The sequence below is a fragment of the Narcine bancroftii genome, chromosome 10, assembly GCF_036971445.1.
Source record: "Narcine bancroftii isolate sNarBan1 chromosome 10, sNarBan1.hap1, whole genome shotgun sequence".
In the NCBI taxonomy this organism is placed as follows: Eukaryota; Metazoa; Chordata; class Chondrichthyes; order Torpediniformes; family Narcinidae; genus Narcine; species Narcine bancroftii.
The window spans coordinates 34,857,299-34,881,173 of record NC_091478.1 but is presented as its reverse complement, the minus strand read 5'-3'; the positions used below and the strand labels follow the sequence as shown (position 1 = coordinate 34,881,173).

General features: G+C 41.6%; 1 protein-coding gene across 1 annotated transcript in view; it reads left to right on the top strand.

Annotated features, from left to right (window-relative positions):
• LOC138743792 (tumor necrosis factor receptor superfamily member 6-like) overlaps positions 1-23,875 on the top strand; it is a 44,227-nt gene that overhangs the window by 4,659 nt on the left and 15,693 nt on the right. The window contains exons 3-7 of the mRNA XM_069899397.1: positions 1,197-1,335; positions 7,284-7,415; positions 18,401-18,509; positions 20,747-20,817; positions 22,247-22,339. Of these exons, the coding sequence (XP_069755498.1) occupies positions 1,197-1,335; positions 7,284-7,415; positions 18,401-18,509; positions 20,747-20,817; positions 22,247-22,339 (544 nt within the window). The remainder of the gene's footprint in view (positions 1-1,196; positions 1,336-7,283; positions 7,416-18,400; positions 18,510-20,746; positions 20,818-22,246; positions 22,340-23,875) is intronic.

Sequence of the window (23,875 nt, the reverse complement as noted above, 5' to 3'; positions counted from 1 at the left end):
GCGGTGTCCGGGCCAAAGATGGTGGCGACTGTGGTTAGGAAGAAGAAGCAGAGGAGACCACCTTATGGGATGGTGATCACGGCAGTGGACCAGTAAGGGACTTTGTAGCTAAAGAATCCACAGGTAACAGGTTGTTGATGACTCGAGGCAAGGAACCCATGCGGGCTGCTGGTGACTGCAGTCAAGGAACTCCCACCAGGCTCTGGACTGGTGGAGACTGGCTCAAGACTAGCTGAAGGAGGTATACCAGGTATTGGAATCTGGATGTGATGGGGTGCCAAGGGTGCTGAAAGCTTCCTGATCGTGTCAGCGGTTTGGATCTGGAGCTCAAGTTGCTGATTTTGGACTGGACTCTGTGTGGCTGCAGGATCGCTGGAGGAGACTCCACGGACACTCAGTGACTCGGGGGGAACTCTCTTTTTGCTTCTTTTTCTCTGACTATCAGAGGTGCCTGGCAATTTCCACTGTTGGTGAATCTTTCGGCTTTGCAGCAGGCTCAAGCAGTAATATGCATGTTTCACTAAGACAATAATGAAATCTTGAAAGCTGTATTTGAAGTGCTAAATGGGTCACCACGTGCATGGTAAGATCATAAATTTTCCTGCCTATTTGCCCCATTCTGTGGGTCTCACTCTTGGAGGTGACCACTCTCTCCACATCTTTTGTTACAGTGGCCCTAAAGGACTTCCTGCCTCTTCATTCTATTTCTACTGTTGTGCAAGGTTTACTTCCTGAATGCTTCTCACTAATGAGAACTTCCGCTGTCCTGCCCCTGTCACGTGACTCTTTCCCACAATGTATGTTACTGCTAAGAGACCACCAGAATATAAAACTGTCCTCATGCAGACATTCCACTGCAAAGTATTGGCAGATGTCGTTTTACTTCTTTCTGGGTATAAATCACCTTATCAAATCCCTTTTTGACTGATGTGGCTTTTGGATTAAAACTAATAGGTATATTGCATATTTTGTGTGCATGTCATTGTTCAAGTTTGTGAACAATGAATACTTACAAATATAAGAAATGTAAGGGTAGCCATAACAACTCATTTAAAAATCTATTGGGAAAATAATATTCTAAACTGATTAAATATGATTAATTTTCATAATTTACTAGAATTTGATTATTTAAAACCTATTTTATTCAAACCTTTCTTGTAGAAGTTTGACTTATTGTAGTGTGGAATGTTTTGCAGAATGTGAAAGGTGCTGATCTATCCACCTCACTCACTTGGTCACATCAAGGCTTCAGGCGATTCAAAAGGCAGGGTCAATGTGGGCCCGACCAATATAGATCTGAAGTTTCGACACAGTGCTGTGACAAGTGTCCAGCAGGTGAGTGTGACATCCAAGCAAGTGGAATGTAATCTTGTGCAAGAAGCTGCTTGACTTTGGAGGGAAGTTTGGTAAGAACAGGCAAGGAAACATTGGACTTAAAAGAATGAATGAAGTTTATGTACAATGTTCAGATGCAATCAAATTCTTACTTCCTGTAGCTACCCAGATGCATAAAATATACTCTGTACACAAGTAGAGAGAAAAAAGAAAACAAATATAAAAGAGAAAACTTAATAAATATTCACAGTTGGCCAATGTGCAAAAATAAATGTGCTGAGTCAATAGTGATATTGAAGTTGTATACATCTATCTTTCTCCACTGTATGGCTTCTCCGTGTCCTGCCACGGTAATGGATTTGTTGGACTCAATAATGGCCACCTAAATTAAAGCATTAATATTAATTAAAATAAAAATAGATGAAAGAAAACAGACATCTACCTTCATTTACTTATTTAGCAAATATCAGTGACATAATTTAAGAGAGATGAATGGTGCTACATCCATCAGTTATGGCTGGCGACTGAGAGCGCACGTGGTACATTTTACCTCAGTGGTGAGTCCAGGGGCTGGGGAGGGGGTCACATGGCCTGTGAGGCTGGGCTTGTCAAAAAATATGTTGTTTCGTGGAAGTGTTACAGTGCAAATATTGCCATAAATTGCATTTAAAAATTACTAGATTATTGGAAAAAAGGAAGAGAATGTGAGGCAGTGCATGTGGTTCCTTGTCCATTCAGAAATCTGATGGCGGGGTGGGGGAAGAAGCTGTCTTTTTGCCACTGGATGTTCATCTTCAGGCTCCTGAACTTCTTTCCCAATGGTAGCAGTGTGAAGAGGGCAACCCTATATATAATATCCCAGATTTTATTTCTGACCTGAAATATTTATTGTACTTGTACCAAGATACAGTGGGGGAAAAAAGTTGTTTTGTGTGCTATCCAAGCAAGCTAACCTACGACAGGTTAGTCCAAAATAAAAGTACAGGAAAAGGTTCAGTTAAAAATAATACAAGGGCACCATCATTTACCAATGAGAAGTCCATTCAATGATGAGAGTAGGGAAGAAGTTGTCCTTGAATCTGGGGGTGTAGGCTTTCAAACTCGTGCATTTTCTGCCCATTGGGAGAGAGAGCAGAGAGGGTGACCGGGGAAGGATAGGTCTTTTAATGTGTCAGCTGCTTTTGTGAGGCAGAAGGAAGTGTAGACAAAGTTGATGGGTTCAGATAATTGCCACATTGTCTCCACTTTTGTTGTCATGTCCTTTTGTGCTCTATAAGACGGGCTTCCCTAATTTACTCCTGATCTTTGCCCGTGACCTTCAAGTGATACTCGCACATTGAGGATGTAGATCTTTCATGATATGAAAACCCATTACTTTTTGGTTTTGATAAACTAGGTTAATTTGCGGTACTAACTTCAGGCATGGTGGCTGAGTGAGATTTAGTGGAAGATAGGTTATGGAGAACAGAGCTTGAGGTGAGCAGAAGTACTTGGAAGGAAAGGGATGGGAGGTTGGAGACATTTGGAAGATTGCAGTTTGGAGGTGAAAATAACTCACAGCTGAGGAGGGAACTAGACACCCTCTGCGATGGAGAATCTGATAGAATAGAAAAACGGAATATTATAAATGACATTAAGCTATAAAATGATTTTCATAAAAGAAGTGTAAAAAATAGCATGCTGGTGTAATTGAGAAGTAATTGAGAATGGAAATCTTTTATTGCAAGGGGGCTGAAGTATTAGTCTCAGGAAGATTTGTTTGAACTATCTTGAGCGTTGGTAGAACCGTTGAAATACTACATATAATTTTGTATTTTTTGTTTAGAGTAAGACCGATTTGCCTGAGGCATTGCAGGGAAGGTTTATTTCATTGATTACTGGAGTGCGCCAGTTTAGTCTTGTGAGGAAATATTGAACAACATGGCATTTTTAAAGAATTGGAGGCAATGCTATTGAAACGTACCAGAATCTAAGGGAATTTGACATGGGAGGTGTTATGAGGATGGGTGATTCTTGAGACATGGTTTTACAATAAGATGTTGACCTTCTGGACTGAGTTGAGGAGGAATTTTCTTCTTGTGGAGGGTAGTGAAACTTAGAAATCCTCTACCTCAAAGAACTGCTGATGTACTGTGTCTGTTGCAAGGTGAGACAGGTTTCTGGACCACAGTAGATTGAAGTATGTTAAGAAAATGTATGAGCCCAAAGCTAAGGTTAACCATAACCTTACTGTATGGTGGAGAAGGCTGAAGGGATTGCTTGTTATAGCATTGCTCATTCTGATTTTTCTTATGTTCAAATTGCAAGCTTCTAAGTGTGCTTCCACTTTGATGAAGGTTCAACATTTGGATGAATTTGAATCATTTGTAAATGGAGCTTTTCAAACGTTGTAATACAATTACTTGCCTGTTAGCCCACTGGAGTTTTGCTTTGTTCATGAGCCTATCTCTTCATTTGTAGAGTGGTGTGACACTACCCCTTGAGTGGTGTGGTGCCAATGACCTTGGGCTCAACGTTAGCCAAACCAAGGAGATAATTGTGGACTTCAGGAGGAAGTCAGGAGAACAAGATCCATTCCTTGTCGAGGGCTCAGTAGTGGAGGGAGTCAAGAACTTCAAATTCCTGTGCGTCAAAACCTCCGCTGATCTGTTCTGGAGCCTCCATGTCGATGCAATCACAAAGAAGGCTCGCCAGTGGCTATACCTTGAGGTGTTTGAGGAAATTCTGCCCCGTGCTGTGAGTGTACCTGAGGCTCCTCCCTCTTGACCTTGTATAAAGCCTCCAACACCTGGATTACAGCACAGGATGAGGTCTACATTCATTGTGAATTAAAGCCTGTAGATCAGTGACTCCATCTCAGTCCCTAGAGTTAGTTACAGCGTCAATTTTATTCACAATATTTTTTTTATTTTTCATTGCCAACAATGGACCAACTCTTGAAACTTGATAAGCTGGAAATTGACACCTAGTCTCCTGAAGCCTCGGACGGTGTCGAACTCTGGTTACGCTGTTTTGAGGTCTTCAAAACCCAGACGGCATCATGGCCACTGACACAAACAGACTGCATCTACTCTTCTCCCAGGTCAGACCCTGAGTATTCCCGATGATCAGGGATGCCTCCACGTATATGGAGGCAATGGACATACTCAAGGGACAATGCAGGGAGAAAGTTAATGAGCATATGACAGGCATATTCTAGCCACCTGCAGACAGCGACCGGGCGATAAGTTCCTTTGGGCCCTGCGAGGATTCACGCGGGTGTGCCACTTCCAAGCAGTATCGACTGCCCAAACTGCGGAGGACATGATTCGGGAAGCCTACGTTGCAGGCATCAGGTCAGACTACGTGCGCCAGAGGTTACTGGAATAGAGTAAGTTAGACTTAAAGTGGGTGGATAATCTTGCAAGGTTGCAGAAGATCACCCTTCGCAACTTGGAAGCGTACTCCGTGAAAGGCCCGGGGCCCACAAGGGGGTTGCCATCTTGGGACGCGGAGCTACAGGCCACCAATCTGCTACCGCACCTGATTAATGAACCCACTACAGCTGCTGTCTTCCAGGAGCACACAAAGTGGTACTTCTGCGGCCAGGCAAAACATCCCCGAAAAAGCTGTCTGTCCAATTTCACCTTGGCACCTTTAATTAGGCAGATCGGCCTGTGGCCTACTTCTCCCACCCCCTCCAGGGCCCTGAAGTCCAACACTTGAACACTTGTCTAGAGAGAAGGAAGTTCAGGTGATGATTGAGGAATCTGCCATACACCATCGGGGATGTCAGAAACATGACCAGGGACTGCAGGTTCTGTGTGGAGTGCAAGTCGCAATTGTATCAACTAGATAGGGTGTATCTGATTTAAAGAAAACCACACTGCTCTTCGAATGCCTATGCCTGGACTTCAAGGGCCCCCTTCCCTCCACCAATCGCAAGGTGTACTTCCTCACGGTCATCAACGAGTATTCAAGGTTCCCCTTTGCCATGACATGACCATCACCGCAGTCATTGGTGCACTGTGCAATTTGCTCACCCTGTTTGGGTACCTGTCGTATGTCCACAGCAACTGAGGGTCCTCGTTCATGAGTTCATGAACTCATTGGTTGCACCAATACCTGCTGGCTAGAGGTATTGCCACCAGCAGGATTGTGAGTTATAACCCATGGGGTAATGGCCAGATGGAGAGAGAGAATGGCATTGTATGGAAGGCCATCCTCTTTGCCCTTAAGTCCAGGCATCTGCCTGTCTCTCACTGGCAGGAGGTCTTTCCAGAGGCACTCCATGCAACCAGATCACTGCTATGTACTGCCACTAATGCTACCCCTTGAGCAAATTTTCTCCTTCCCCAGGAAGTCCACATCGGGGACTACCTTACCCTACCCTCCTGGCTGACATACCAAGGACCATCCTGCTATGAAAGCACGTGATGGGCCATAAAACCGACCCCCTGGTCTAAAGGGTCCAGCTTTTCTAATCAAATCCCCAATACTCGTACTTGGCGTACTCAGATGAGCATGAAGAAACTATCTCCATCCAGGACCTCATACATGCCGGGGGCCCCGAAGTGTATACCCCCAAAGCAGCAACACCCCCCCCCCTTCATGGACACGCAATACGCACTGTTGCATCCTTCCCCCACCGTGGACACTCCGGTTGAGTTGCTACGTTCCCAGCAGGTCGACACAGCACTGGAGACCCAGGACTCAACAATAGCCCTGACTACAACACAACAATCGACTCTCCTCTGGTTGATACAGAAGATTAAGCCACTGGGTAGGCTTAATCTGTAAGACTTTGTGCCCGATGTCATCCTGCCGCTGTTCAAAACAAAAAGCAAAGGGTGAATGTGGTGAGCTGCTGTACTCCTGGTTACCTGGCTCTGCCCCGTGCTGTGACCTGTGGCTCCTCCCTCTTGATCTTGTATAAAGCCTCCAACATCTTGACCCTTCCCCAAAAAAGCCTGGGTCACAGCACAGGACGAGGTCCAAGTTCATTGTGAGTAAAAGCCTGTTGATCAGTGACTCTGTCTCAGCCTCTCGAGTTATTTACTGCACGTCAGGTGTGTCACTGAAGACTCTCAAAAACTTCTACAGGTGTACTGGCTGGTTGCATCACTACTGGTGTAGAGGTGCCAACGTTCAGGACAAGGTAAAACTGCAGAGGGTTGTTAACTCAGTGCTAGACCACTCCATTGAGGACGTTTACAAGAGGTGATGTCTTAAGAAAACAGCCTCTATCCTCCAGCGCTCCCACCAAACGCCTGCCAGCATCCTCTCATACCTTGATGAAGGGCTCAAGCCTGTAACGTCGGTTATGTCTTTCTACCCTTACTACACGCTGCTGAAGATCCAGCTGCGCTGGATGGGTCACGTCTCCAGAATGGAGGACCATCGCCTTCCCAAGATCGTGTTATATGGCGAGCTCTCCACTGGCCACCGTGACAGAGGTGCACCAAAGAAAAGGTACAAGGACTGCCTAAAGAAATCTCTTGGTGCCTGCCACATTGACCACCGCCAGTGGGCTGATAACGCCTCAAACCGTGCATCTTGGCGCCTCACAGTTTGGCGGGCAGCAACCTCCTTTGAAGAAGACCGCAGAGCCCACCTCACTGACAAAAGGCAAAGGAGGAAAAACCCAACACCCAACCCCAACCCACCAATTTTCCCCTGCAGCCGCTGCAACCGTGTCTGCCTGTCCCGCATCGGACTTGTCAGCTACAAACGAGCCTGCAGCTGACGTGGACTTTTTACCCCCTCCATAAATCTTCGTCCGCGAAGCCAAGCCAAAGAAAAGAAGACATAAAGGACCTTGTTTGACCTGCTGAGTTTCTCCAGCATTTTGTGTTTTTTTACTTATTGTTGTAAGATGGTTTATGTGAATGTTTGCCCCGTGATGCTGCCAACAATGACTTGTTCATGACAATGAATTCTGATTCTTATTTTCTTTATTTGCATTTAAGGTTTTTATCTGAAGAAATCCTGCAGCAATACTTCAGAGTCCTCTTGTGATCCATGTGAAAGCAATTCATATACAGATGCGAAGAATGCTCTGAATTCATGTTTACGATGCAAAGCGTGCCAGGAAGGAAATGGTAAATAAATTTACTTGAAAGTTTCCAAGATGGTGATGAAAAGCAGAATGGCAAAAAGAACTCAACATCACCTGGATTCTCTGGCTAGGGCCTACTCTTTGAAAGGGCTTTTTTTTAATATAAAAGAAATTAATTCCCTGGAAATGACTGCTACTGGCAAAGCCACTATTTATTACCCATCCCAGGGTACCAAATGTTTGGTAAAGCTGAGCTGTCTTCTTCTAGGGCCTTGAATTGGTTCTTATAACCATCTTAACGTTTCCTAGATTTACATGTTAGGCGATAACTCAGCAAAGGATTGCACCGTTATCCAGCACTTCCTCTGTAACCATTTGACCATTAAATTTTTTAGAGACCCTTGGATAATGTTTTTCTTCACGTGTTTTTTTTTTCTATCTCTCTTTTCAATGTTTCTGCTGCCTCTGCCATCACCACACGTTCACTTCAAATCTTAACCACTTTCCTTTTCTCTTTTCCAGTCCCCTTCTCGGTCTTTGATCTCTGTGCTCTGGCTGCTAAACCTCTTGCAAAGGGAGCAGCTTCTCCCATTTCCTCTATCCCAAAGTCGCAGGCCCTGATAACCACGGGTATGGCCTGGGAGCAGGAGCACAGCAGAAAATTTTAATCAAGGAGTGGACGGTTGTGTGCATCTGGGGGGAGGGGGGGAATTCAATGAGGAGGTGATGCAGATGTATGTGTTTGTCCACATATGTAGACCATGAAGTTGTGTGAGAAGGTAACCAAACACCGTTACATGCAGCACGAACATTGGAGTGACAGATGTTGGTTCAAATGCATGCAGTAAAAGGGGGACTCCGCTTTGGGAATCTCCCATCTACTGCCACTCAGTTCATAGTTCCCACACACCACACTTCCTGTTTCTTCCTAAGATCCTCAAACATGCCTGTCTGGGCAGACATGTTGTTTCAGCCCGCTCCTGTCCCACAGAACTCATTTCTGCATACCTCTACACTATTTTATCCTCCCCTTGTTCAATCCCTTCCCACCTATGTTCGTGACACTTCCCATACTCCAATTTTCACCATGGGCATCTGGTCCCTATATACCTCCACCCCCCACCCCCCCCCCCCCTTGCCAACCCCACCACGAGGAAGGTCTCAAAGCCCTCCACTTCTTCTTTGATTCCAGGCTTATTCCCCTCCACCGCCACTCTCCTCTGTCTGGCAGAATTGGTCCTTGCCCTCAATATTTTCTCATTTGGCCTCTCCCACCTCCTTCAAACTAAAGGTGCAGCTATGGGCATCCTTATGGGTCCCAGCTATGCCTGCCTTTTTGTTGGCTATGTGGAGCGGTCCATGTTCCATGCCTATATTGTCATCCGTCCCCCTCTTGCTAAGTTGACAACTGCATTGGTGCTGCTTCTTACATACTGAGCTTATCATCAACTTTGCCTCCAGCTTTCACTCTGCTCTCAAATTTGCCTGCTCTAACACCTCCCTCCCCTTCCTTGATCTCTGTCTGCAACTCTGGAGATGGCAAGCTGTTGATATCAACTATAAACCCACAGGCTCTCACAATTACCTGGTCTATTCTTCCCACCCCATCACTTGCAAAAATGCCATCCCTTTCTCTCACTTCCTGTGTTTTGGCTGCATCTACTCTCAGAATGAGGTTTTCTTCATTCCAGGACAAAGGAGATGTCTTCCTTTTTCAAAGAAAGAGGCTTCCCTTCCTCCACACCAACCCTGCCCTCACTCGCTCCTCCCATATTTCACACACATCTGCTCTCACCCCATCTTCCCACCACCCAAATAGGGATAGATTTCCCCTTGCCATATAACCATATACAGCACAGAACAGGCCAATTTGTCCCTACTAGTCCATGCTGGAACAAATCCCCACCCTCCTAGTCCCACTGACCAGCACCTGGTCCATACCTCCAATCCTCTCCCCTCCATGTAATTATCCAGTCTTTCCTTAAATGTAAATAACGTCCTTGCTTCAACCACCTCTGCTGGAAGCTTATTCCACATCCCAATCACCCTTTGCATGAAGAAATTTCCCCTCATGTTCCCCTTATAATTTTCCCCCTGCAATCTCAAACCATGGCCTCTGGTTTGAATATCCCCCACCCACTCTTAATTGAAAAAGCCTATCCACATTTACTCACCCTTTTAAAATCTTGAACACCTCCATCAAATCCCCCTCAATCTTCTACGCTCCAGAGAAAAAAGCCCCAAGGCTGCTCAACCTTTCTTTGTAACTTAAACCCTGACATCCTGTCAACATTCTCGTGAACCTTCTCTGCACTCTCTCTATTTTGTTTATATCCTTTCAATAATTTGGTTACCAAAACTTCACACAGTATTCCAAACTTGGCCTCACCAATGCTTTGTACAATTTCATCATAAGATCCCAACTCCTTAATTCAATACTCCGATTTATGAAGGCCAACATTCCAAATGTCTTTTTCACCACTCTATCTACCTGAGTATCAACTTTGAGGGTACTATTTACCATAACTCTTAAATCCCTTTGTTGCTCTGCACTCCTCAATTGTCTACCCATTCAATGTGTATGACCTATTTAGATTTGCCTTTCCAAAATGCAACATTTCACACTTATCCGTATTAAATTCCATCAGCCTTTTCTCAGCCCACTCCTCTAGCTTTCCTACATCTCTTTTTAATCTACGGTAATCATCTTCTCTGTCCACAATACCACCAATCTTTGTATCATCTGCAAACTGCAAACTTACTTATCCAATTCACCACCCCTTCTTCCAGATCGTTAATTATATATAACAAACAATAGTGGACCCAGGACCGATCCCTGAGGAACTCCACTAGTCACCGGCCTCCAATTTGACAAACAATTTTCTACCAGTACTCTCTGACACCTCCCATCCAACCATTGCTGAATCTATTTCACTACCTCCTTATTTATACCTAATGCCTCCACCTTTTTTCCTAACCTCCTGTGGGGAACTTTGTCAAAAGCTTTACTAAAGTCTAAATAGACAACATCCACAGCCTTCCCTTCATCAATCTTTTTTGTAACCCCCCCTCGAAAAATTCTATAAGGTTTCGTCAGACTCATGGGTCTATAATTTCCAGGCTTACATTTGGACCCTTTCTTAAACAGCAGAACAACATGAGCCACCCTCCAATCCTCTGGCACTACCCCCGTGACCAGTGACATCCTAAATATCTCTGTTAATGGCCCCACTATCTGTACACTAGTCTCCCTGAGTGTCCTTGGGAATACATTGTCTGTACCTGGAAATTTGTCCACCTTTATCTTTTTTAACACAGCCATCACTACTTCCTCGTTTATACTTATATGATTCATGACCTCCCCACTATTTTTCTTTACTTCAACTGGTACAATATTTTTTTCCCTAGTGAATACCGAGGAAAAGAAATCATTAAAATTTCCCCCATCTCCTCTGACTTCTCACTCAGCCTAACCTCCCTATCAACAAGGGGTCCAATTTTATCCCTCACTAATCTTTTACTTTTAATGTACCTATAGGAACCCTTTGGATTTATTCTTACTCTGTCAGCCAAAGCCTCTACGTGCCTCTTTTTGGCCTTTCTAATTTCTTTCTTAAGATTTTTTCTACACTCCTTGTAGTCCTCTTTCAATTTCTCATCACCCTGGTGTTTATACCTCTTGTACACCTCCCTCTTTCTCCTAACCAAATTTCTAATAATCCTCGAAAACCAAGCCTCCCTATGACTTCCAGCCTTTCCTTTGATCCTCACTGGGACATATCTACTCTGTACTCTCAAAATTTCTTCTTTGAATATTCTCAATTTTTCATTTACATCCTTTCCTGAAAAAAAATCATGTCCCACTCAATACTCCCCAAAGCCATTCTCATTCCTTTGAAATTTGCTTTTCTCCAATCCAGAACCTCAACTTTAGGCCCTTCTTTGCTCTTCCCTAAAACTAATAGAGTTGTGATCACTAGACCCAATTTGCTCTCTAACATTAACCTCAGACACCTGACTTATCTCGTTCCCTAACAGGAAATCCAGTATTACACTGTCCCGAGTCGGTTCCTCTACGTATTGGCCCTCGCCTAACACTCTACCAGCCTCCATGTCCAACATATAATTCTCCGTAACTTCCGTTATCTCCACCGAGATCCCACCACCAAGCACCTTTTCCACCCCACCACTTTCTGCAGAGATTGGTCCCTATGTGACTCCCTTGTCCATTCATGTCCCTCACCACCCCCATCGCTTCCCATCGATCTCCCTCCTGGCACTCATCCTTGTAAGCAGAGCAAGTACTACATCTGCCCTTCGTCCCTCACTACCATTCAGGGCCCCAGACAGACCTTCCAAGTGAGATGACACTTCACCTGTGAGTCTGCTGGATTGGTATACTGTGTTCGGTGCTCCTGGTGAAGCCCTCTGTACATTGGCAAGACCCGACACAGATACCGTTTTGTTGAGCACCTATGCTCTGTCCGCCTGAGAAAGAGAGATCTCTCAGTGGCCACACATTTCAATTCTACATCCCATTCCCATTCTGATTATCCATCTATGGCCTACTCTTACATTAACATGAGGCCACACTCAAGTTGGAGGAACAGCACCCTATATTCCTTCTTCGTAGTCTACAACCTGATGGCAAGAACATTGATTTCTCTGACTTTTGTTAACCCCCACCCCCTTTCTTTTTTCCCCCCATTTCACCCCATCCACCCTCTCTCCTTCTTTTCCTATTACAATTTTTCCTTGCCTATTCTCCATGTACCTCTAACCTTGCCTCCCTCTCCATTCCTCCAAGGCACTCCATGCATTTCTTCATCTCAAAGTGTAAATGTCTTTCGCCATCAGCCCACAGCTCATTTGTTTTATAAACTTACTGTTGGACCCAGCCGGTAATACTCTTTTTCTCTCCCTCCACACCACCTCTGATGGGCACAAGATACCTTTTCTCCCTTCAGCCTATCGCGGATTTCTCCCCAGAGTTCTCTCCCCCTAGCCAAGCACTAGTGTCCTCCTCCCCCACTCCCTTTTACAAATCCCTGAACGTTCTTTCACCAGTCTTGACGAAGGGTCCCAACCCCAAACGATTGACTTACTGCTTCTGCTAAATGCTGCCTGGCCAGCTGTGTTCTTCCAGCATTTGCGTATTTTCACTGAGTATACGTGTCTGTTTAAGGTGGCTCCTTTTATTCAGTTGTGTATAACCTACAGACGTGTACTCTGAGGGTTTTCTGTGAATTGAAATGTTTACTGTCATATAATGCAAGATAGAGTGAAGAGCTTGGTTTTGTGTGCTATCTGGAGAAGTTGACCTATTTAAGTACAGTAGGTCATTGCAATAATTAAGTGCAGGGTTGAGTGTTAACAAAGAGAGCACCCAGGGAATAGAGAAAAGTACAGTTGAAGCAGTGCAAGGGCACCACTGAGTGGCCCATTTAAGAATCTGATAGCCAGCAGGGGAGAAATTGTCTTTGAATCTGGAGGTTCGTGTTTTCAAACTTGGGTATCTTCTGACCGTCAGAGGTGGTGTTGGGGAGGGGGGAGAGGAGAGAGTATTATGGACTGGGATGGATCCGACAGCAAGTTTATGAAACAAATGGGCTGTGGACTGGTGGCTGTATACCTATATTTACAGTCTGAGATGCACTGAGTTACGGTCTGTTTGCAGATAGCTGAAGCTAGACAAAGCTTGTGTGGGGCAAATGATGCATTTTATTTTTTTATCATTACCCAATCCAGTGAAACAGCAGAAGCAGCAATGGAATGTTATAAAAGGCAGCTTGCAACATTTTGGTGGGGTAATTATGTCTACAATGTGTCACTTATTGAAGTGTATGTGCCAGTCCTTTTGTTCAATGTTCACATCAAAACCACCTTAATTAAGGTTGCTGTATGAACTGTGTCTATGTGCACTGCTGCTTTATCTGAAAAGGTGGCGCTGTTTTAGGAGGTTCCTTTTCATTACTTGATCATGTGGCTGGTGAAATCACTCATTCAATATACCCATTCATTACCTATTCAAACCAGGGAGATGGAACGTGATTCTCATCTCATAGCTTTGAATGGACAATAGTGATAGATTTCACTTTGAGATTAATTCACCTTGAAACCGATCTTTTTAAAAAAAGCTTTATTTATTCGTTCAAAATACAGATAATAAGTAACATATATAACAATAAACTAAGCATGAATGATATATTTTATATATATAAAAGAAAAAAAATAAAAAGAGAAGAAAACGAAACCCCCCCCCTTTCAGCCAACTCTCCTAAGGAGAGCCATAAAGAGAAAAAAATTAAAGAAAAATTATGCATACATATTAAGATCTAATCAATGTAAATCAAAATGTAAATATTCTGAATATAACAACCACTTATTAATAAAAAACTATAGTTATCACGTGAAACATATGTGATTTTTTTCCATTATTAAACAATATTTCATCTCATTATGCCACCTATTAATATCAATCATATTCGTATCTTTCCACGTACTAGCAATACATTTTTTCGCTACAGATAATGCTAAATATACAAAAGCAAGTTGAAATTTATCTAATCCCAGACATTTCAGAGGTTGCAAACTACCCAATAAAAATACTCTCAGATCTAAAGGTATTTTAATCTTATACAGGTATTCCAGAAACAATTGTACTTTCTCCCCAAAAAAATTGTTTATATATATACATGACCAAACCGCATGAAAAAAAGTTCCAACAGCGTTACCACATCTAAAACACAAATCTGATTCATGAAAACCAAATTTTTTTAGCTTTTCAGGTGTTAAGTATAATTGATGTAAAAAATTATAGTAAATCATTGCATAACATGCATTTATCAGTCTAGTTACACTCTCATAACAAATATCTGACCAATCATCCTCGGAAAAAATAAAACCAATCTCCACTTCCCATTTGCCTTTAGATTTATCCCAACCCTTTTTATCCATACCATCCTGTAATATTTGATACATAACTGAAATATAACCCTTCTCTGGTACCTTCATAAGAAAAGTCTCAAATTTAGTCATTTCAGGTAAAGTCATATCTCTACCAAACACATGCTTTACCAAAGATCGAATTTGATAATAAAGAAACAAAGTATTCTTATCAATGCCATAACTGATCAAAAGATAAAAATTTACCTTCTTTAAAACAATCTCCCAAATTTTCCACACCTTTAAATCTCCAATGTAATAAACTTCGATTATGTATTGAGGAAGAAATAAGTTGATTATTATACAACGGAGTCAATGCTGACAATTCACCACTAGAACCTATCATTTTCTTTTTCTTTGTCCATAACTTCATTAAATGTTTTAGTATAGGCATATTATGTTGCTGTAACAAATTTACATTCCATCTAAACAAAAATTGATGTATTTCAAATTCAAAAATATTTGCCATCTCAATTTTGGCCCAACTAGGGGGCCGTTCCAAATCCATCAATGAACTAATAAATTTAAGTTGGGCTGCTTAATAATAATTTTGAAAATATGGTAAACGTAGTCCCTCTAGATCATATTTCCAAGTTTATTTATTCAAGGCTACTCTTGAAAATTTACCTCTCCATAAAAATTCCCTAACCATTTTATTCAAATCTCAAAAAACAATATTATCAAGTAAATACGGAATAGATTGAAATAAATATTGTATACGTGGAAAAATATTCATCTTAATTGTATTTATTCTACCCAATAAATTAATAGGTAAATCTTTCCATTTAATCAAATCAGTTTTAATTTTTTTCATTAACGGAACATAATTTAATTTATATAAAGATTGATAATTGACATCCATGATTATACCCAAATACTTAATTCGATCCATCCATTTCAAATTAAGAATGTTCTTATAAGCTGAATAATCTCCTTCACTCACCGGTAATATTTCGCTTTTTTCCCCAATTAACTTTATATCCAGAAAGACATCCATATTGCATTAAACACTCCATCAAATGCAAAAGTGATTGAGCTGGATTTGTCAGGTACACCAATACATCATCAGCAAATAAATTAATTTTATATTCCTCATCTAAAACTTTCATACCCTGTATCTGTGTATTCTGTCTTATCAACTGTGCCAAAGGTTCGATCACTAACGCAAAAAAAGCTGGTGATAAAGGACAACCTTGGCGAGTAGATCGGGTCAGTTTAAACGGTTCCGAAATCAAACCATTCGTCAGTACTCTAGCTACCAGTTTACTCTATAAAGCCTTAATCCAACCAGTAAAAAAAGGACCAAACTTAAATTTCTCCAAAACTTTGAACAAAAAATTCCATTCAACTTTTTCGGCATCTAAAGATATCACCATCGGATGGTCTGAAGATTGTCAAAATCTATTAATCAAACTAATCACATGTAAAATATTATCCGAGGCATATCTATTCTTTATAAAACCTGTTTGATCCATATGAATCAACTTAGGTAAAAACTTAGCCAATCTATTCGCTAAAATTTTAGCTATAATTTTATAATCTACATTCAACAACGAAATCGGTCAATATGAAGATACTTTCAAAGGATCTCTATCTTTCTTTGGAATTACTGTAATTAAAGCACTAGAACAAGACTCAGGCAATTCATAATGTTCTCCAACCTGATGTAATACATCTCCAAACACTGTAGAGAGGTCATCGTAAAAAATTTTATAAAATTCAATCGAAAATCCATCATCACCAGGTGATTTACCGTTCGGCATTTCCATCATAGCCATTTTAATTTCCGAGTCAGTAAATGGTGCTTCCAACTCCTGTATATCTACATCCTCTAACGTCGGTAAGTTCAACTGTGATTAAAAAAAGATCAATCGATCCGTCTTCTTGTTTTCCATCAGATGTATATAACTTTTTATAAAATGAACAAAATTCATCATTAATCTCACGAGGTTTATACGTAATAAACGAATTCTGTCTAACAGCATTAATAGTCCTCAAAACCTGTTCCTTCTTTAATTGCCATGCCAATACCTTATGTGCTTTCTATCCTCATTCATAATATTGTTGTTTAGTCCTGTTAATCACACATTCAAATTGATAAGTATTATATTCCAGTTTCAACCTAGACTATTCTATTTTCTGATCTTCTGTAGCGTCTCTCTGAAACTCCTTTTCTAACTCACTAATCTGTTTCTCTAACTCAAGACTCTGATTTAATTGATTCTTTTTTATTTTAAAAGTATAACTAATTATTTGTCCTCTCAAATAAGCTTTCATAGCATCCCATACTACAAATTTACTGTGAGCAGAATTAGAATTTTCTTTCAAAAAGAAATTAATTTGTTCTTTCAAAAAATCAATAAATTCTGTATTTTTTAACCACATTATAAACCCATCTTTGATAATCCTTTAATGAAAGGATATTTAGAGTGACCTAAAATGGCTTTTTATGTATGACATTATATTGAAGGTCAATTTTGTAATAAAGTATGTATCATGCTTTTACTTGGACTAAGCTAACTATTACAAGAACTTGCATCAAATAAATTGGATAAATAATTTTCAGGTATGGGGAAAAACAAGGAGACAAAGAGATAATAATGGCATAATGTTGCTCCAGTGCCAGACCAGTCCAGGATTTCAATCTACCACAGACTTTCTCTCACATTTGGTGACAAAACTTCTAGTAATTTGAAAGCAATATCATTGTGGAGGGGCTTCATAATGGTTCCGGACCTTGTAGGAACAAGACAAGCAAACGTGTCTTTTTAACTAATCAAGTTCAAAAATCCTTAGTGAAGCCTGCAATTTATATATATTTCTCAAGATCCCATAATAGAAGGAAAGCAAAACAGATGAAAATTAGATTGAAAAGAGAGAGAGAGAGAGAAAATCCAAAATGAAAATAAAAGATACACAAACCTTTTAAAATCTCCAGTGATATTTAAAATTTGATGTCAGATTTCATATTAGTAATTAGTGCCAGAGAGATGTTGGTGTTGATGTTAAATATTTACTTGTACTAGAGCAACAAGTCCCAACCTTTTATTACCTTTTTACCTCTTTGTAATTCCTGATAGTTGATCTAACACCATTCACATCAATCATATTACTCCACTTATCTATCATTCTGCAGACTGCTCTATATCTCCTGAATCCAGGCAACCTGTCATTTACTTTGCCAACATTTTCTGGATTTTTAATACATATAAGTGGTGGAGAAACTCAGCTTTATGGCAAAGACATATACAATAACTAACATTTCAGGAATATTCTGTCTGGGCACTCTCCAAGCAGATGGCATGCCCATTGACTTCTCTGGTTTCCATTAGGCTTTCCTCCTGTCTCCCCCTCTCCCCTTTCCTTCAATTCCCCACCCCTTCCCTCCCACCCATATGACCTCTTGATTGTGGGCCTGTGCTGTTCTCCCCGCCTCGCTCTCCACTATTTTATTCATACGCCTGCTTTTTGCTTCTACCTTGACAAAGGGCTCAAATTCAAAACCTTGGTTGTGTATCTTAGCCATAAAGAATGCTGCATGACCTGCTGCGTTTATCCAGGACTTTTGTTACCACAATCACAGTATCTGCAGACTTTATTGTTTAGCTCCATCTTTTCTAGATCCTTGTTGTCCGATCACCTTTTGCAAATTGTCTTTGTGCTTTATGATAAAAACATGATAGGATTGTGGTCTTTAAAAAAATTAAAATAGAAGCACTCAGCCTCTGTGGAAAGGGCCTATTCACCCATGAATATTCAGTCTTTGACCTAAAATGTTCCATTTCCGCAAACACTACCTGACCTGCAAAGTGTTTCCAGTGTTTTCTTTTCCTTCAGATTTCCCAAAATTATTTTTGATTTTCCATTGTTTTTTTTATTGCTTTTTAAAAAAAGATTATCCTTTTTCTTGGAAGAAAATAATTTGAGCAGGTGATCCCTGTGGTCAACAATGTTCTGCTGTCCTCCAATATTTAATCAGGTGGACTTGTGCACAATACTCATGTAGAACATTTGCAGTGTCTTTTCTGTCTCTATCCATGCCTGTTGACTATTTCAAAACTATGTTCTCTGTTACCACCACAGGTCAAACAATAGAATCTAAGTGCACTGCAAACCAAAATGCAAGATGTAGGTGCATGGAACATTACTTCTGTGAAACTGAACAATGTAAAAAGTGTCTTCAGTGTAAAGTGTAAGTAAAATAAATCAGGATTTTGACTTGCATATTGGTCATGAAAAAAATACCTCTCATGTATTGCTTAACTTCGTGGTGGAACCTTGACACAAAACGTTCACTGTTTTGAACATACCTGTGGATACTGTCTGACCTACTGAGTTCCAATAACAACTCTTTGTCTGCCCATTACATGAATTTTTTCTTTATAACAAATGCAATGAATGTAATTTATTTACAAAAGCAACATAAGTATTTTAAATCTCCTCTGTGCATTGTCACCTTGTGGTGGAGGAGAAGCTTGTGTGGTTCTGAGATCCCAAGAGCGATGCTGTCTGGAGCTATGTTCCTCGTAGGGTCACCCATGGCACTAAGTTTGAGGGTGAGGTCCCTGACAAAGAACAATCCAACCAAGGCCTCAAAGGTGGAACAAGCGGATGAAGTTACTTTGAACTCAACGGCTGTGAAGGCGGGCAAAGGCTGCAGCAAATCCATCAGCTCCAATCATTGTGGTTTTCGTGCCATTGGAACTAGTTGATTGATTTTTGTGTGCTTCTTGGAGGACACATTAAACAAATACATGCTCGGGCACCTTTGCTCTGTGGATCAATGGAACAAAGGGCATCATCCTCGACCTCAAGGGCTAGCCATAATGTCGATGGCATCGGGATTACTTAAGGAGTGGAAAGAAAAAGTTTAAAAACCACTGATCTAAAGGAACAGAGAATTCCAGGGATTCATTCCCCTCTGAGTGAGGAATTTTCTGCAGTCATTCATTCATTCACATTTGCTGGTTTAAAACCTGCTAAGCGTCCATTGAATAGCATTAGTATTCCGATACTGTTTTCTCATGATCTTTAGCAACATGTTTGTTGTATTTGTTTTGAATACGTACATTTAAATACATTGGAAAGTTGGGCAGGGGAAAGTGAATCTCAGCAGGACATAAATCTGAGAATACAACTTCCTTTTCTGTTGGGCTGAGAAAGCTGCAGTTAATTTGTTTGAGTATTCAGTGCAGTTTTATGTTGGCTACAATAATATATAAAACAAAAAGGCACTGGGAATGTGAAACCAAAACAAAATGCTAGAAACACTCAGCAGGTCAATCAGCATCAATAGAGAGAGGAACAGGATTAATGTTTAATAACCTTACCCTTAAGATGGCACAGTTAGCACAGCGCTGTTACAACACTGATGACCAGGGTTCGAACCTGCTGCTGTTTGTACGTTCTCCCCGTGTCTGCGTGGGTTTTTCCCAGACACTCCGGTTTCCTCCCATCGTTCAAAACATACTGGGACTGTAGGTCAGTTGGGTGTAATTGTGCAGCATGGGGTCACGGGCTGAAAGGGCCTGTTACCGTGCTGTGTGTCTAAAGTTTTTTAAAAATTAAAAATTCACAGGATCTCTGACTTGAAATGTTAACCCGGTTTCACTTTCCACTAATTCTGCCTGACTTTCTGAGTGTTTTTGCTGAAGTTTAAAGGAAGACTGTGTGGTGATACACCACTGTATTCTGTTACTTGGTTACTGGCACTGTGTATATGTATGGTTCATATGTATGGCAGGCCCGCCTTCCCTCAGAGACTCCACCCCCTGGAATCCCCTAATAAAGCTAGTTTACCCAAGTCCCTCCCACAGCACGAGTCCTGGGATTAAAAGCTTGTCATCCAGAAACTCTAAACTTTTGGTATTATTGATGGTGTATCAATTTTAATACCACAAGACTTGGACCATGCTGCTGTTCTGGCCCGATACTAGGACTTGTACTGAGGGACTTGGCTTAAATGCCTTTATAGACGGTCTCAGTAACCAAGTAGCAGTATGCAGTGGTGTATCACCACAGACTGATGTTTAAGGTTCAGTAGAAGGGAATATGCCTGAGGTGGTGTGTGGGTCAGTGCTTTGGTTCAGTTTTTGCTGACTTTGATAAAGGTTTAGAAGTGTTGTCACTAGCTGGGTGCCCATATTGGAGAATCATGGACTGTCTTTAGTGACACCAACTTGTGTGGCAACTCATTTGTTTTTAATCTCTGCATATCTAGTTCAGGAGATCCTCATGGCAAAGTAATAAATTAGAGTAGAAATCTGAAGTAAGCACAGAATGATGATTGAATCATGAGGTAGCTGTTATGGAAAGAAAAGTTGTTCATGTTCCAGTCAAAGGTCCTTTGGAAGAGCTAACTGGCTGAAGAATGTGGTTTTGATGAACCAAATGAGCAATTTCCATAAGAACTTTATTTCTCTCCCAAAGATGCAAAGAAGAAACTGAAGAGATTGCACACCCCTGTACAGCGACCAGTGACACAGTCTGCAAGGAAAAAAGTATGTTTCTCTTTCTCTCCATTATGTGCCACATTAGCTTAACCAATCAAAATCAGTAGCTGTAGCTTTAAGAACATTTCTCCCCTCCCCCCCACCCCCCCCCCCCCCATCCATGACTATCAGGCTCCTGAACCTCCCGTTACTGCCATAATCATAAACTACTCCTGACCACAAAAAACCTCCCCGCACTATTGAAATACCACATTTTTTTTTCTTCCACTTCCTGTAACTGTGAATATTATATTTATTATCTCTTTCCAAACTGGGTTTATTTAATTTCTACTATTGTGGATTTTAAAAAAAAGTATTTGTATGGTTTGCAGCAAGTAAGAATCTTGGTGCATATGTATTTTGTCCTTGTGTGTATGACAATAAGCTCTTTATCATTGTGGAACAGCTACTTCAACCTGATGACAAAAGTTCTGCTGAAGCAGTGTTACTCTCGCGTAGTAGCAGAGAGAATTAAACAATCAATTAAACTTACTCCAGCTAATTAATATATTGCCAGGCTGATTAGTGGGCCTTGGCTCCAATTATTGCTTTCTTGGCAAACCGTTCACGACGAAAAATTTAGATTAAAAAAAAATGACTGAAGCCATTGCATTTTTTTCTTGTCAGGATTCTTCTCCTTTGAGAAAGATAATTATTTGATGAATGTATTTTGCAGTGTGGCTGGCATTCTCTCTGTTCTCAAGTTTCTTCTCCTCGTGTGTGAGTTCAGGAAGTGGATTTTAGTTGGATATTGAGCTGCCAGGAATTTTGCACAGCCTGTCCCCCTTTCTGTCTCATCCCAAATCCTTGCATGTGCATCCTCTGTCGAGGGGAGTGGTCACTGATCATGGAGTCTGCTTCCCCTCTCTAACTTTGGATTTTGACATTGGATACCCTCCCTGCAAGTGTTTTTTAAAAAAAAAAGAGATTGATTACCAAGATAGATCAGTGCTAGAATCTCTCCTTACTTTCATATCAATGACAGCCAAGATCATTGGGAGAACTGCAATTGAGGATTTTTTTTCCCCCCAGCTATTTTTAATGTTCTTTTCCTCTACAATTTCATCCAATTCTGGTCCGTAAGGCTCATTGGGTAGACTGTAGATTGGGCAGCTCCAGGTTGCGTTGTGCGCAAAATTTTTGGGGTGGGGGTGGGTCACAAGCTTTATGAAGGCGACGATACCGGTAGTTCTACAAGAAAAGCAAAAAGTAATGCAGATGCTGGTGATCGAAACAAAAGCCACAAAGGATGCTTTAGGTCAGGGGTCATTGGTCAGACCTCGGGTAACTGTACAACTTAGCCGCAGGATGTACTGTGTTCACAAGGAGGCAAATGCTCTTCAATTGTTTCCTTGGTACAACATCAACACTGTTATTAACCCTTAACCAAAATATTACATTAGTTGCTACATATCATTTTCTTTTGTTTGATTTTCAGAAAGCAAACAATCGTTAATTGCTTTGGTAATATTACCAATAGTGGCATTGGTAATATTTGGAATTCTATACTGGAAAAGGAAAAGCCTGCCATGTAAGTCAAAGTACACCCAGAGTGTAGCCCTTGTAAGGAAAAGCAATGTGATTCTATTCTTCTTAACACTTTTCAATCAACTTGATATTTATTCCTTATTAAGTTAATGGTATAAGTAAAAAGCTGTTCTTTCCATGATATGGTAATCTATTTTTACAATACCTGCTCTGGAAAACAGCCTTTTATTTTTAATGTCATGTGATGAAAATAAAACACGATGTCTTGGAAATTGCAATGTCTTTCGAAACACCCATCAATGTCGACACCTGCTTGGCGTGATGGCTCTAAACAGATGTATGTAAGATTAGAGATGTTGTGCTTTGTAGAATACGCCTTAAGAATACCATTCCTCTGCCTTCTTCAACCAACCTTGACAGTGGAGGTTTCAGAATTGGCTAATGGCTGTGGGGGTTGTGGGGGGGAGATGGGATGGGGAAAATGGATGACATTGGGTAGTTGGCAGGGATAATCAATCAGAAGTGCCATCCGAACATTTCAGTCTTGGTGGGTGAGAAGATGATCATTCTTCTTTGGCTTGGCTTTGCGGACGAAGATTTATGGAGGGGGTAAAAGTCCACGTCAGCTGCAGGCTCGTTTGTGGCTGACAAGTCCGATGCGGGACAGGCAGACACGATTGCAGCGGCTGCAGGGGAAAATTGGTTGGTTGGGGTTGGGTGTTGGGTTTTTCCTCCTTTGCCTTTTGTCAGTGAGGTGGGCTCTGCGGTCTTCTTCAAAGGAGGTTGCTGCCCGCCAAACTGTGAGGCGCCAAGATGCACGGTTTGAGGCGATATCAGCCCATTGGCGGTGGTCAATGTGGCAGGCACCAAGAGATTTCTTTAGGCAGTCCTTGTACCTTTTCTTTGGTGCACCTCTGTCACGGTGGCCAGTGGAGAGCTCGCCATATAACACGATCTTGGGAAGGCGATGGTCCTCGATTCTGGAGACGTGACCCACCCAGCGCAGCTGGATCTTCAGCAGCGTGGACTCGATGCTGTCGGCCTCTGCCATCTCGAGTACTTCAACGTTAGGGATGAAAACGCTCCAATGGATGTTGAGGATGGAGCGGAGACAACGCTGGTGGAAGCGTTCTAGGAGCCGTAGGTGATGCCGGTAGAGGACCCATGATTCGGAGCCGAACAGGAGTGTGGGTATGACAACGGCTCTGTATACGCTTATCTTTGTGAGGTTTTTCAGTTGGTTGTTTTTCCAGACTCTTTTGTGTAGTCTTCCAAAGGCGCTATTTGCCTTGGCGAGTCTGTTGTCTATCTCATTGTCGATCCTTGCATCTGATGAAATGGTGCAGCCGAGATAGGTAAACTGGTTGACCGTTTTGAGTTCTGTGTGCCCGATGGAGATGTGGGGGAGCTGGTAGTCATGGTGGGGAGCTGGCTGATGGAGGACCTCAGTTTTCTTCAGGCTGACTTCCAGGCCAAACATTTTGGCAGTTTCCGCAAAGCAGGACATCAAGCGCTGAAGAGCTGGCTCTGAATGGGCAACTAAAGCGGCATCGTCTGCGAAGAGTAGATGATCATTAAA